A 12,287-nucleotide genomic window follows, 5' to 3' on the forward strand; every position below is an offset into this window, starting at 1 on the left:
AAAGGGAATTTTAGGGTTTTCATGAGAAACATGTTGTGGAGATATTAAGACAGCAAAAAGTTTGGAGGATCAGGCCACGTCATCCCCAGGGACTACAAGCACTTGAAATTGGTGTGAGGAATCATTACTCCAAGAGGGATGCCCAAAGCCTCAGGAGAAAGTCCTTTAAAAAACAAACACAGGTCATTGTGTTTGATAATCATTCCTGACAAAACCTGCTACTAGAAAGTTAGGAAGATAGCTTGTGACTACTAACAGAATAGGAACAAGCCTCACTGGCTTTATTTCCTTGTTTTTATGTTCCTGGTTGGTTGCGTGATTATCAGGGAAAAATGCTGTAGATTGAAAGGCATCTGTCTGTAGAAGTGTGGAAAATTATACATGACTTATAGGATTTTGGAGCCCTGGTGGCACAGCGGTTAAGAGCTCGGCTGCTAACCAAAAGGTAGGCAGTTGGAATTCACTAGCCACTCCTTAGAAACCCTATGGGGCAGTTCTCCTCTGTCCTGTGGGGTCGCTATGATTTGGAATTGACTTGAGGGCAACAAGTTTGGGTTTTTTTGTTGTTATTGTTCCAATTCTAAGTTTTATAAAATAGTTTTGAGGGAAGGTCTTAAATGCCCATTGCTAATCTTCATTCCCAGGTGTCCATGTCATTGTTTTTTCTGTGGTCTGGTTAAACTATCTGCTTTAAAAAGGGCCAGCTGTCCTTTTTCTCTCTCATCCGAACTAGGGCATCCCTACAAGCTAACAGAAATCTGAGCTTCAGTTGACTTATTTCCTTGTTCTCTCTAGAAGTTTCTCCATCATAAGCGAGCTCATATGTCTAGCTAGTCATTATAAAGGTTGCTTATCCCATAGTGAGCTACAAAAAAATCTCACCTCCCCATTCCTTTAATTATATATTTTCAGAAGAATGTAGCCTGCTGCAACATTGTATAGGTAACAGGTCACCAGTGTGTTTCATTCTAAATCCTTCTCTACGTTTCTTGAGGATCGAGCAGTAATTCTGTCACATTGAGCACACTGTCCAGTTGCCAGCCCCCTTTGGGATTGTGTGACCCAGGTTTCTTCCTGGATACTAGCCACTCTCTCCACAGCTCTGGACACAGTATTGATAGGTGGGAGGGGTGTGTCATTGTGTGCCCAGGTTACACTGCAAGTCACCAGTTTCCAGAAGGGGATTAGCCAAAGGTTCAGATTATGCTTCTGGTTTTGAACATTGTTTGCTTACAGGACAGTCATGAAGTCAGGCTCAGAGCTGGTGAAGGCGGGGTTACGTGCATTCTTTGAAAATGCTGCCGAAGACTTAGAGAAGACTTCAGAAAACCTGAAACTTGGCAAGTTTACCCATTCCAGAACGCAGATTAAAGGCGTTTCTCAGAATATTAACTATACAACGGTGGCTCTGTTACCCATCCTGACGTCCATCTTTGAGCACGTCGCTCAGCATCAGTTTGGGATGGATTTGCTCTGTGAGTCATACTGTTATTTGTCATGGATTTATATGTACGTGGCCACAGATGGAAAGTGCATGGCTCCTTCACTTATGTTGACTTTGAAGGCAAGGTCAAAAGACAATTATTTCACACTTTTTTCCTCGTAGCTTTAACTAATAGACTCTTGGAGAGGAAGAAATCCCCAAATTTGAGTATATAATATTTAATCTTTTTCCACTTATACTGCGGACCAGAATTTCCTATCTGGCTAGTCTAGCTCCCACCCACTGTGCTCCCTGTTAATTTGAAAAGGTTATCTGAGAAGGTATAGGTTTTCTCTCAGGGTTTTCCAGGCACGAATTTTCCTATTAAAAAGTCCTAACTTTTTCAGTGGATACCAGGACCAAAAGCTAGACACTAACATTGTCATTATCGCAGCCTTCAGAAGAAGACCGAAGTTGGTTTTATTTACCACCATGCATAGCGTCACTGTACAGCTACTCTGCCATCAAGCTTCAGTCCCACTTCAAATTTTAGCACATGATTTTAGTTTAACCAGTTGTTGATAGCTAAGGCTGTGTCGTCATTTCCCTGAATGACTGAAAATCAGTTGGTTTCATGGATTATGGAGGAGAGGGGCATCCAAACCCATTATTTTGTGTCATCGAAACAATGCAAGTCCTTGGTTGAAAAGCAAAAAAAAAAAAAAAAAAACTAAATCAGTTCTGATACTGTTAATTAAAGTAGTCACAGCTTTCACAAGCATTCCCAGACATTGTTAGAGGCAGGCAGCCTGCAGATTTAATTCTGAGTTCTTAAGCAGAACATGCCCTTTCCTTAGGAAACACAGTAAAATCATGATCCAATTGAATTGTCTTTGGAAAAGCATCTGGCAGAGAACTTGGGATAAGAACATATGACGAACTTGGCTCTATCTCTGAGGAAAGTAGGGCCAGTGTACATATTAGAGCACTGCCTAGGAAGTGAGCACACAGCTCATTGAAGCTTCAGGTTTCCTGCATTCTTCCTTTCAAGGGAAGGAAATACTGCCCTGAATAAAATTTGACTGCATTGTCTCCCTCTATTGGGAAAAAACAAAATTTCATTCTGGAAGGACCCATCAGTCAAATTATTCCGTTCTCTGGGAAGCAATTTGATCCCCATCATAAGCCCCACAAAGGAATTATGGTTCTGAACTGTAATTGCTCATTGGAGCTGTCAGTATTTCTCTCCCAAATCAGTGAGCATCTGAGTAGAAAGAGATGTATTTGTTTAAAAAAATAATAATAATAAGTAGGCCTTTTGCTCTTGACTGATGCCTTGACATAGAATACTTTGGGGGTTTTTTCCCCCTTCCTGTTTGGGGACCCTTTTGGTGTACAGGAGGTGAAGCTGGGACTGATGCAAAGTAATGACAGCTCTTCTTTGTTTCAGTGGGCGATGTGCAGATTTCATGTTACCATACTCTGTGCAGCCTCTACTCACTTGGGACAGGAAAGAACATCTATGTTGAAAGGTAATTAGCGAACAAAAGAGGCTAACACAATCAGCCTCAGAAAAATGTGACTTGTGCCTTTTTAAACACTGGATAACACCTTTTCAATCCTGCAGTATCAAAATGCTCACTGATACGGGGTGGTGATTTTGAGTCTAGGTGACAAACTGTTTGTGGCAATATTAAGAAGTGTAATCAGGCTATTGAGATTGATGACTTATGTGGAGACAGGCGCAATATAGCCAGGGTAAATCCTGTGCTAACCCTTTGCTGTCAAGTCTTTACTGACTCATAGTGACCCTATAGGACAGAGTAGACCTGCCCCACAGGGTCCAAGGAGCGGCTGGTGCAAACTGCTGACCTTTTGGTTAGCAGCCATAGGCCTTAACCACTCTGCCACCAGGGCTCCAAATCCTGTGCTAGTAACAAAAAAAAAAAAAACAGTCTCTCGCTTTATAATCGCAGCTTCCAGAGCTCCTGTGGTTAAAGCTTGCTGAGACGCTCAAGGGACATGAGGCAGCTGCTTTAGTGTTTAGTGAGTTTCTATGTGATACAACCCTGGACCTTTACCATTCTCGGCTGTCAGATTAGCTGCGGTTTCAAACAAGTGCAGAAATGCCATTCAATAATCTTGAATTTGAACAAGCTGATTTTCAGAGATGCCTGGTTTTCAGCTTTGCATTTCTAATCTGCCTGTACCAATGGAGGCCTTTGGTGAACCCCTGCTTTTCAGCATCAAATGCCACATGTTGTATTGTTCTTTTTAAATCCTTTGGGAAGATTGAAGGATAAACACCATACTAACCAAACTCTGTACTTAAGTCTTATCCTTGGGAGACATTTTTTTTTTCTTTTTTGCCCTTTCAAACAAGGAACTTGGAAGGAATTTGATTTGTCCTTTAAAATTACTTCATCTGAACATCCTCTCGGTATATGCTCTGCATGTACTTCCACTACTTAGGATGCCTTTACCAGACAAGCCCACAATAGACCCTTGTTTCCCATTAAAACTTACCTAAATGTCAGGCTAACATTCCATTCAAGTGCAATCTCTCAATAAAGCAAAAAAAGGACTGCAGCTCCTTCAAGAACAGTACCTAACAACTAAATTAGTTTAAAATACAATTTTAATTCTAGTTGCCCAGCGTTCCTTATTGTTTCACTTAAAATATGGATAGTTTTCTCAGTTAGGAATAGAACAGGGCAAACAAAATTTGAACCATGTTTTATACCAAATCAACAAGAAAAGCAATAAAATTTTCCCATTTCATGTTGAATTTTACTTAGAAAAGGTGTCTTTAATCCACTTTTTCCATTGAGCATTGGTGACTATTTTTTCAATATCTTATTCTCTCAGTGTATGTATATGTATATATGTACATCCATATGTGTGTGTTTCTTTGTACAATTATTTTTGTAAAGCTTACGCATTTTTCTTTTGGAAAACAAAAAGTCAAGGAAAGGTCAACTCTGAAATGTCAGAGAGAAAAAGACTGCATTTCATATGACTTTTTATACTCTATTCCTATGTTCATTCCAGATTTATCATATATCTGTTCTCAATAGCACTGTGAATGCTGGTGCCTGTGTTTTTAATTCCATGTTGGTAAGGTCAAGGCTTGAAGGAGCAGCTAGGTCAAGGCCGCCCCTCTTGCTTCTCTGTTAATCAAGCAACTGTGGAATTGGAGATTTCACATCTTAGTGTTGTGAGGCTTTTATATGTTTATTTTCTTTTGTGTTGTGAAAATAAGACATGCTTGTTTTAAAAAATTCAAGCAGTAAAGAAGTTAGAAGTCTCCTGTATTCCTTTCCCTGGTCTGCCGCCACTTGGATCCAGTTCCCATAAGCAGCCAGTCTTTATAATTCGGTGAGCCTTGTTCCAGATATTTTCTATACCCGTACATTTTTACACATGTTGGGATCATAATATTCGGATTCCTTTGCAACTTTGTCTTGTAGAATGAAGCTAAAAACTTGATTTCTTTATCATAGAACTCGTATTTTTTAATTACACACAATATCCAGTAATTCCCTGTTTAAAGAGATGAGCAAATTAATATAGTTATATTTCAGGCCACCTCCTGCCCTTTCATTTTTGCTACAAATAATTCATCATAACATTTACATTCTGTCATATAACCATTATTCTTTGAGTTGATTTTTCTATTTTGATTTATCTCTTGGTCCACTGAATTTATCATTAAATAGTTGTTTCTGTAAGGACTTGAGACCATGCATATCTTGGAATATCATCCCTTGACTTACATATGTGAGCAGTTTTCATGGTATAGGATCTGTGGCTCATAAATACCTTCCCTCCGAAGCCTGTATACATTGCTTCTTTGTGTTCTGACGGTGTACGTTGCCTGACATGTGACTTCGCACAGTGGTTAAAGCATAGACTGCTAACCAAAAGGTCAGCGGTTCAAAACCAGTAGCCGCTCTTGGGAGAAAGATGTGGCAGTCTGCTTCAGTAGAGATATACAGCCTTGGACACCCTACGGGGTCCCTGTGAGTCAGAGTCAACTCGACAGCCGTAGATTTGGTTTGGGTTTGCCATGGAGAAGAGAAGCTGGCTGGTCATAGGATCCTTAATTTAGTATTGAAGCTTAGTAACTTCACTACATGTCTCAGTGTTGGTTATTCTGTGTCAGTCCCCTCCACTTCTTCTCAGAACATAATATGTCCCTTCAGTCTTGAGAACTGCGTCTCCTTTTATCTCACAAAGTTTCATCTTATTATATAGTTGATTCTTTTTTTCTTATCTACTGTTCAGGGACAGCAATCATGTGTTTTTATTGGCTTTTTCCTTCATCTTCTATATCTCTTATTTTCCCTTTAATAACTTTTAATCCAGTTGCCGTCCAGTAGATTCTGATTCATGTCAACTCCACATATATCAGAGTAGATCTGTGCTCCATAGGATTTTCAGTGGCTGATTTTTCAGAAGTAGGTCACCAAGCCCTTCTACTGAGGCGCCTCTAGAGGGATTCTACCCTCCAACCTTTCAGTTAGTAGGTGAGTGCATTAATGGTTTGCACCACCCAGGGATTCCTCTTAGCTCTTAAATTTTCTATTTTATGCATATATGCTTTTCTCAAGCTTCCTCCCTGTTACTGACTCTGTTTTCGTTGTCTTTATTTTCTGTTAGTGTATAGAGAAATATTTTTCTGGATAATTATTCTTTTGAGATATGTTTCTTACCTTGTTCTTGGTTTTTAGGTACTTTGTGAGTTCTCAAGAACAGAGAGGGGAGTGTGTTGAGGGTGGGAGGGGACAGAGGAGAGTGAATGGGGAAGAAAGAACAGACGGCTTTCAATGGGAGAAGTTGTCTCAGAACTAGGTAACTCATTCTCACAAAATCAGCAGTGCCATTAGCCCTAAGGGTGCATCCGTGGCTTCTGGTGTCCTCCCCAACAAAAGTAAGCAGCTGGCCAGGAGAAGGTTAGTGAAACTCTCAGTGCATCCAGTAGTCATAGGACTTTTGCTTAGTGACTGAATGAATGTTTCTTCTCTACTTGAGAAGCCCTGGTGGTATGGCAGTTAAAGCGCTTAACTGCCAACCAAAATGTCAACGGTTTGAACCCGCCAGCCACTCTGCAGGAGTAAGATGTGGCAGTCTGCTTCCATAAAGGTTACAGTCTTGGAAACCCTATGGGGCAGTTCTACTCTGTCATATAGGGTCCCAGTGAGTCGGAATCGACTTTACGGGGTTTTATTTTCTTCTTTTCTCATCCATTCCACCATACCTCCAGTGGTCTCCAGGTTAGGAGTCCTGGTTATAGGAATAGGAGGTGACATGTATCATAGTTGGCAAGTGCTACCATAACAAAAGTACCACAAGTGGGTGGCTTTAACAAATGTATTTTCTCCCAGTTTAGGGGGCTAGAAGTCTGAATTCAGGGTGCCAGCTCTAGGGGAAGGCTCTCTGTGTTTGCTGTGGGGAAAATCCTTGTCTCAGCTTTAGCCATCACCTGGCAGCTGTCTTTCCCCCAACGCTGCTTATTGCTTCTGTACCTCGTCTGCTCTTTTCATGTCTTAAAACTGGTTAGGTTGAAGACATATCCTACACTGTCATGGCCTCATTAGCATAACAAAGAAAACACTCTTCCCAAATGGGGTTACATTCATAGATATAGGGGTTAGGATTTACAACACATATTTTGGGGGGACACAATTCATAACAGCATGTATACTCCTTCCCCACTCTGGTTCTGTCTGCCACTCTGTCATATGAAACCTGCCTCCCACACATGTTGTTCATTAGGGCTTCCAGGGCCTACACACCCTTAATCCTCATCATTTCAAGCAAAAACTCATTTTTTGGTCCCCTGAAGTCCAAAATACCAAACCCACTGCCACTGAGTCGATTCCAACTCATAGCAACCCCATAGGGTTTCCAAGGCTGTAAACCTCTGCAGAAACAGACTGCCACGTCTTTCTTCTATGCAGCCACTGGTGGTTTTGAACTGCTGACCTTTCAGTTAGCAGTCGATTGCTTTAACCACTGCACTACCAGGGCTCCTTTTGGTCCCCTCAGGATCTCCCTATTTACTTCCAAAGATGGTTATACAGTGCTCTAGGTCCAGAAAATTCTGTTTAGGTTTCAGCATCCTCACTTGATTTGGTCCATATTTTGTGGTTTGAAATTATCCCACATTTTCTAATTTCAGCATAGATCCAAATTTCTTCCCAGTTTTTCCCCCATGTCTGATGAGTTTTTAGGGAGGAAAGTGCAATAAATCTACTATTCCTGCACCACATTTTCCTGACATTTCCTTAGCTAATGAATGTCTGTAGGGTTGCAAGGACATCACTAAATATTTGATTTCTAGCTATACTAGGAGTGTGCTTTGTCGATAGAAAAAATTCCGGACACCTGAGTCGCAGGGTGGAGCCCTGATGGTGCAGTGGTTAAGAACTCAGCTGCTAACCATTTAGATGGTTTGAATCCACCAGCCGCTTCTTGGGAACTTTATGGGGCAGTTCTACTTTGTCCTGTAGGGTTGCTATGAGTCAGAATCAACTCATTCGCAATGGATTTTGTGTGATAGGGCTGACTGTGAGGGGGGAAAAGTCATAGAAACAGGTACAGACGTAGCTTTTAGAGTATTTTCTAACTGAGACAACTCTGAGAATGTCGTTGGCAAGCAGAGTTCTCAAATACAGAATTTCAGAGAAGGGTAAAAGCTTTTATGTATTTAACCACGCATCAGCCTTGCACTCTTTATCATGGAGATACTTAATTGATAGAACATTTGATAGGAGTTAAGAAAACTGTGTTTGGAACTTGATTATGTTAAGCACTGAATCTCCTTTTTATTTCAAATGGAAACCATGTCTTTCCATTCATACTTCAGAGATACTTGTTCCTTCCGTCCTGCCCTGGCACCTTTGAACAGTTGTTTCAGATCAAACATTGTCCTTTCCCTTTGTCCTGTCTGAGGTTTCTCATGCTGCTCTTGGTGTCCTCATGCCCTGCCCTTGCCCACTCAGGTCTCTCTGCCTTACATGCTGTTTCCACTCCATAGCTTTCCCTGGCAATATACTGGAAGCAATTTTCAAAATTGCAAACTACCATATATGTGTAAGGCATAATTATTATTATACTGATAACTTTGTCTCTGCCTGTATCCCTGACCATAGACATTTAAAATGTAAGATCCAGATCCAGGAAAATAAAATCGAGAGATTGACAAAGAAAGCCCGCTACCTGTCAAATTAGGAAGTAAAAAAAAAAAATTGGAATAAAGATTGAACCCTCTTCGTATGACACTATCATCCATGTACCTATTGTGTGAAAAATACTGTACTAGGCCACAGGAAACCCTGGTGGCATAGTGGTTAAGAGCTACATCTGCTAACCAGAAAAAGGTCGGCAGTTCGAATCTACCAGGTGCTCCTTGAAAACTCTATGGGGCAGTTCTACCCTGTCCTGTTGGGTTGCTATGAGTCAGAATTGATTGGACGGCAGTGGGTTTTTGGTTTTTAGGCCATAGGAACTGAGGGGGGAAAAAAAGGAAAGTTTCCATATCCGGTGATAAACCTTTCAGCCTAAATCTTTGATTGACAAGGAGCTGTTGCTGTAGTTCATGCCCTGCCTCGGAGCTGGATCCACCCTCACACTAGCCCCCGGGGGAAGCAATATAAGAGCAGGCCTTTACTAGCTCATTCTCTTTCTCCCTGACAGGCCCTGCCTGGGAACCCAGGTCATTCACACTGGTGTGTCACAGCCCAGCCGGGAGCATTAATTGGCAGACTTCTGGGCCTTACTTTCAACAGAACTTTAACAGCTAGACGAGGAGAGCTATTGTTTATCTGTCTTAGCCCACCAGCTAATTGGCATCATTGTGTGCCCCCAACTAGAAAATGACCTGTTGTGGAGCTTGTTGAGACTCTGGTCTGTCAGTAATTAATATCAGAGAGGACAGGGGCATGTCCTTCTGTAAGACAGACTGAGACTTATCCATTGCCTTTTGCCCCAAGGATTGCTATTGTAGCTGACAAAATTTCCAGAAATCCACTTTCATGAAATCACAGCTTTAATTTTGGTGAAAGAAAGAGAAAGAAGGGAATAATGGATCAATTTACCACCCGGACAATTCAGAACCAGCCGTTTCGTACATTCATCTCCCTGTGCCAACAGAAATTTGCTCTCAGATGTGAGATCTTACCCCCTGTCATCTCTGATCACCACCTAGACTTCCTTTCACCTGATGCTCTCTCCCTGTGGCATTTCTTTGCCTTCACGGTTTAGCTCCTTACTTCCTGCACCTTCTCTAAAGGCAACACTAAGGAGAGGAAATACGATTTTTTCCCCCATTGGCCACTCTGGTTGGTGAAATTGTTAACTAAAAAAAGAAGAAGAAAAAATGGCCCCCTTGTACCATCCTCATATTTGATGTGGCTCTCATTGGCCTCGGAGCCCTGGTGGTACAGTGGTTAAGCTTTTGGCTACTAACCAAAATGTTGGCAAGTCAAATCCACCAGCTAGCTGCTTCTTAGAAACCCTATGGGGCAGTTCCGCTCTGTCCTATAGGGTCGCTATGAGTCAGAATCAACTCGACGGCGACGGGTTTGGTCTCATGGTCCTCAGGGTCATTGAGGGCATAGGATATTCAGGAATGGGGTTAAAATAATGATTCTCATGCCCATCCACCACCTTGAGCTGGGCAAAACCTGTAACCAGTTTCCATCCAGTCAATTCCAACTCATAGTGACCCCATCTGTGTCAGAGTAGAACTGTGCTCCGTAGGGTTTTCAGTGGCTGTTTTTCAGCAGTAAGTTGCCAGGCCTTTCTTCCAAAGTGCCTCTGGATGGACTCTAACCTCCAACCTTTAGGTTGGCAGCCGAGTGCATTAACCCTTTGTACATCCAGGGACTGGAGCGTGGCAGAGAAGGGCAATGATCAGAGAAGGAAAGGTAGGGGAAGCAGGACCGCATGAGGCCTGCTCAGAAGGGAAGCAGCTTTGCAGTAAGTTTCCCAAGGAGTAACCCTGTCTCTGCAGACTCACAGTCTCAGTCCCTCCTTGCCCCACCATTGATGCAGGCTTCAAATGGAACCCAGGGGCAGCGTTAAAATGCAGGCACAGTTGGATCTGTTTTGTCTAAAGGCTGCTGCTGTGCCTCTAGAGCAGCCCTGGATGTGCGGATTTTAAAAGTCAAGTCTTCATCAAAAGGGCAAGGCTGAGCCATTAGCAAAGAAAGAAGTGATTGCCTCACTGGGGATGCATCAATCCACTGCATCTGGGTGCTGTTTTTAAAGTTATCTGCCCAAATACTTCACAGCCAAATAAGCTGTCAGCTAGTCCATAAAAGCCAAGCCTAAGAAGAAGATAAGGCATAAACCCACATGTATTAATGTTCCTTTAAAGTATTCAGGTGGCTTTTTTCATAAGTTTGGTCACTTAATAGGAGCCCCCGTATGGCACGCATGGTTAAGCTCTGGACTACTAACTGAAAGCTTGGTAGTTCGAACCTACCCAGAGGCACCTCAGAAGAAAGGCCTGGCAGTCTGCTTCCAAAAGGTCACAGCCATGAAAATTCTATGGAGCAGTTCTACTCTACAGTACATGGGGCCGCCATGACTCAGAATCGATGGCAGCTGGTGCTTGGGGCACTTGACTGAAGATTAGGTTCCAAAGAATACAGTTTTCTGCCAGCTTACTAACCCCCCAGTCCTCTCCCTTTTTCCTCTCTGTGGTCTGGCTCTCCTCAGACTAACCAGCAAATTGGTCATGCATCTCAAGTAGAACAGTTCTATCTGCCCTCAGGCTAGGGCCCTGCTGATTCTGATTCTACCCCAGACAGCCTTGTACAACCTTTTTTCAAGACCAGTTAAGATCACATTTTTTTTTAATATAATTTTTGTTGTGCTTTAAGTGAAAGTTTACAAATCAAGTCAGTTTCTCACATAAAAAACCCATATACAGCTTGCTATACACTACCAATTACTCTCCCCCTAATTAGACAGCCCGCTGTCTCCCTCCTCTCTCTCTTTTCTTGTCCATTTCACCAGCTTCTAACCCCCTCCACCCTCTCATCTCCCCTCCAGGCAGGAGATGCCAACATAGTCTCAAGTGTCTACCTGATCCAAGAAGCTCACTCCTCACCAGCATCCCTCTCCAACCCATTGTCCAGTCCAATCCATGTCTGAAGAGTTGGCTTAGGGAATGGTTCCTGTCCTGGGCCGACAGAGGGTCTGGGGGCCATGACCACCAGAGTCCTTCTAGTCTCGGTCAGACCATTAAGTCTGGTCTTTTTATGAGAATTTGCAGTTTGCATCCCACTGCTCTCCTGCTCCCTCAGGGTTTCTCTGTTGTCTTCCCTGTCAGGGCAGTCATTGGTTGTAGCCAGGCACCATCTAGTTCTTCTGGTCTCAGGATGAATAGTCTCTGGTTCATGTGGCCCTTTCTGTCTCTTGGGCTTGTAATCACCTTGTGTCCTTGGTGTTCTTCATTCCCCTTTGATCCAGGTGGGTTGAGACCAATTGATGCGTCTTAGATGGCCGCTTGCTAGCGTTTAAGACCCCAGACGCCACTCTTCAAAGTGGGATGCAGAATGTTTTCTTAATAGATTTTATTATGCCAGTTGACTTAGATGTCCCCTGAAACCATGGTCTCCAGACCCCTGCCCCTGCTATGCTGGCCTTCGAATCATTCAGTTTATTCAGGAAACTTCTTTGCTTTTGGTTTAGTGCAGTCGTGCTGACCTCCCCTGTATTGTGTGCTGTCTTTCCCTTCACCTAAAGTAGTTCTTATCTACTATCTAATTAGTGAGTGCCCCTGTCCCACCCTCCCTCCCTCCCCCGTCTGGTAACCATGAAAGAATGTTTTCTTCTCAGTTTAAACTAT

General features: G+C 42.6%; 1 protein-coding gene across 1 annotated transcript in view; it reads left to right on the forward strand.

Annotated features, from left to right (window-relative positions):
- RYR3 (ryanodine receptor 3) overlaps positions 1-12,287 on the forward strand; it is a 626,301-nt gene that overhangs the window by 530,492 nt on the left and 83,522 nt on the right. The window contains 2 exon segments of the mRNA XM_049899608.1: positions 1,237-1,475; positions 2,874-2,955. Of these exon segments, the coding sequence (XP_049755565.1) occupies positions 1,237-1,475; positions 2,874-2,955 (321 nt within the window).

This window comes from Elephas maximus, chromosome 10, assembly GCF_024166365.1.
Source record: "Elephas maximus indicus isolate mEleMax1 chromosome 10, mEleMax1 primary haplotype, whole genome shotgun sequence".
Taxonomy (NCBI): domain Eukaryota; kingdom Metazoa; phylum Chordata; class Mammalia; order Proboscidea; family Elephantidae; genus Elephas; species Elephas maximus.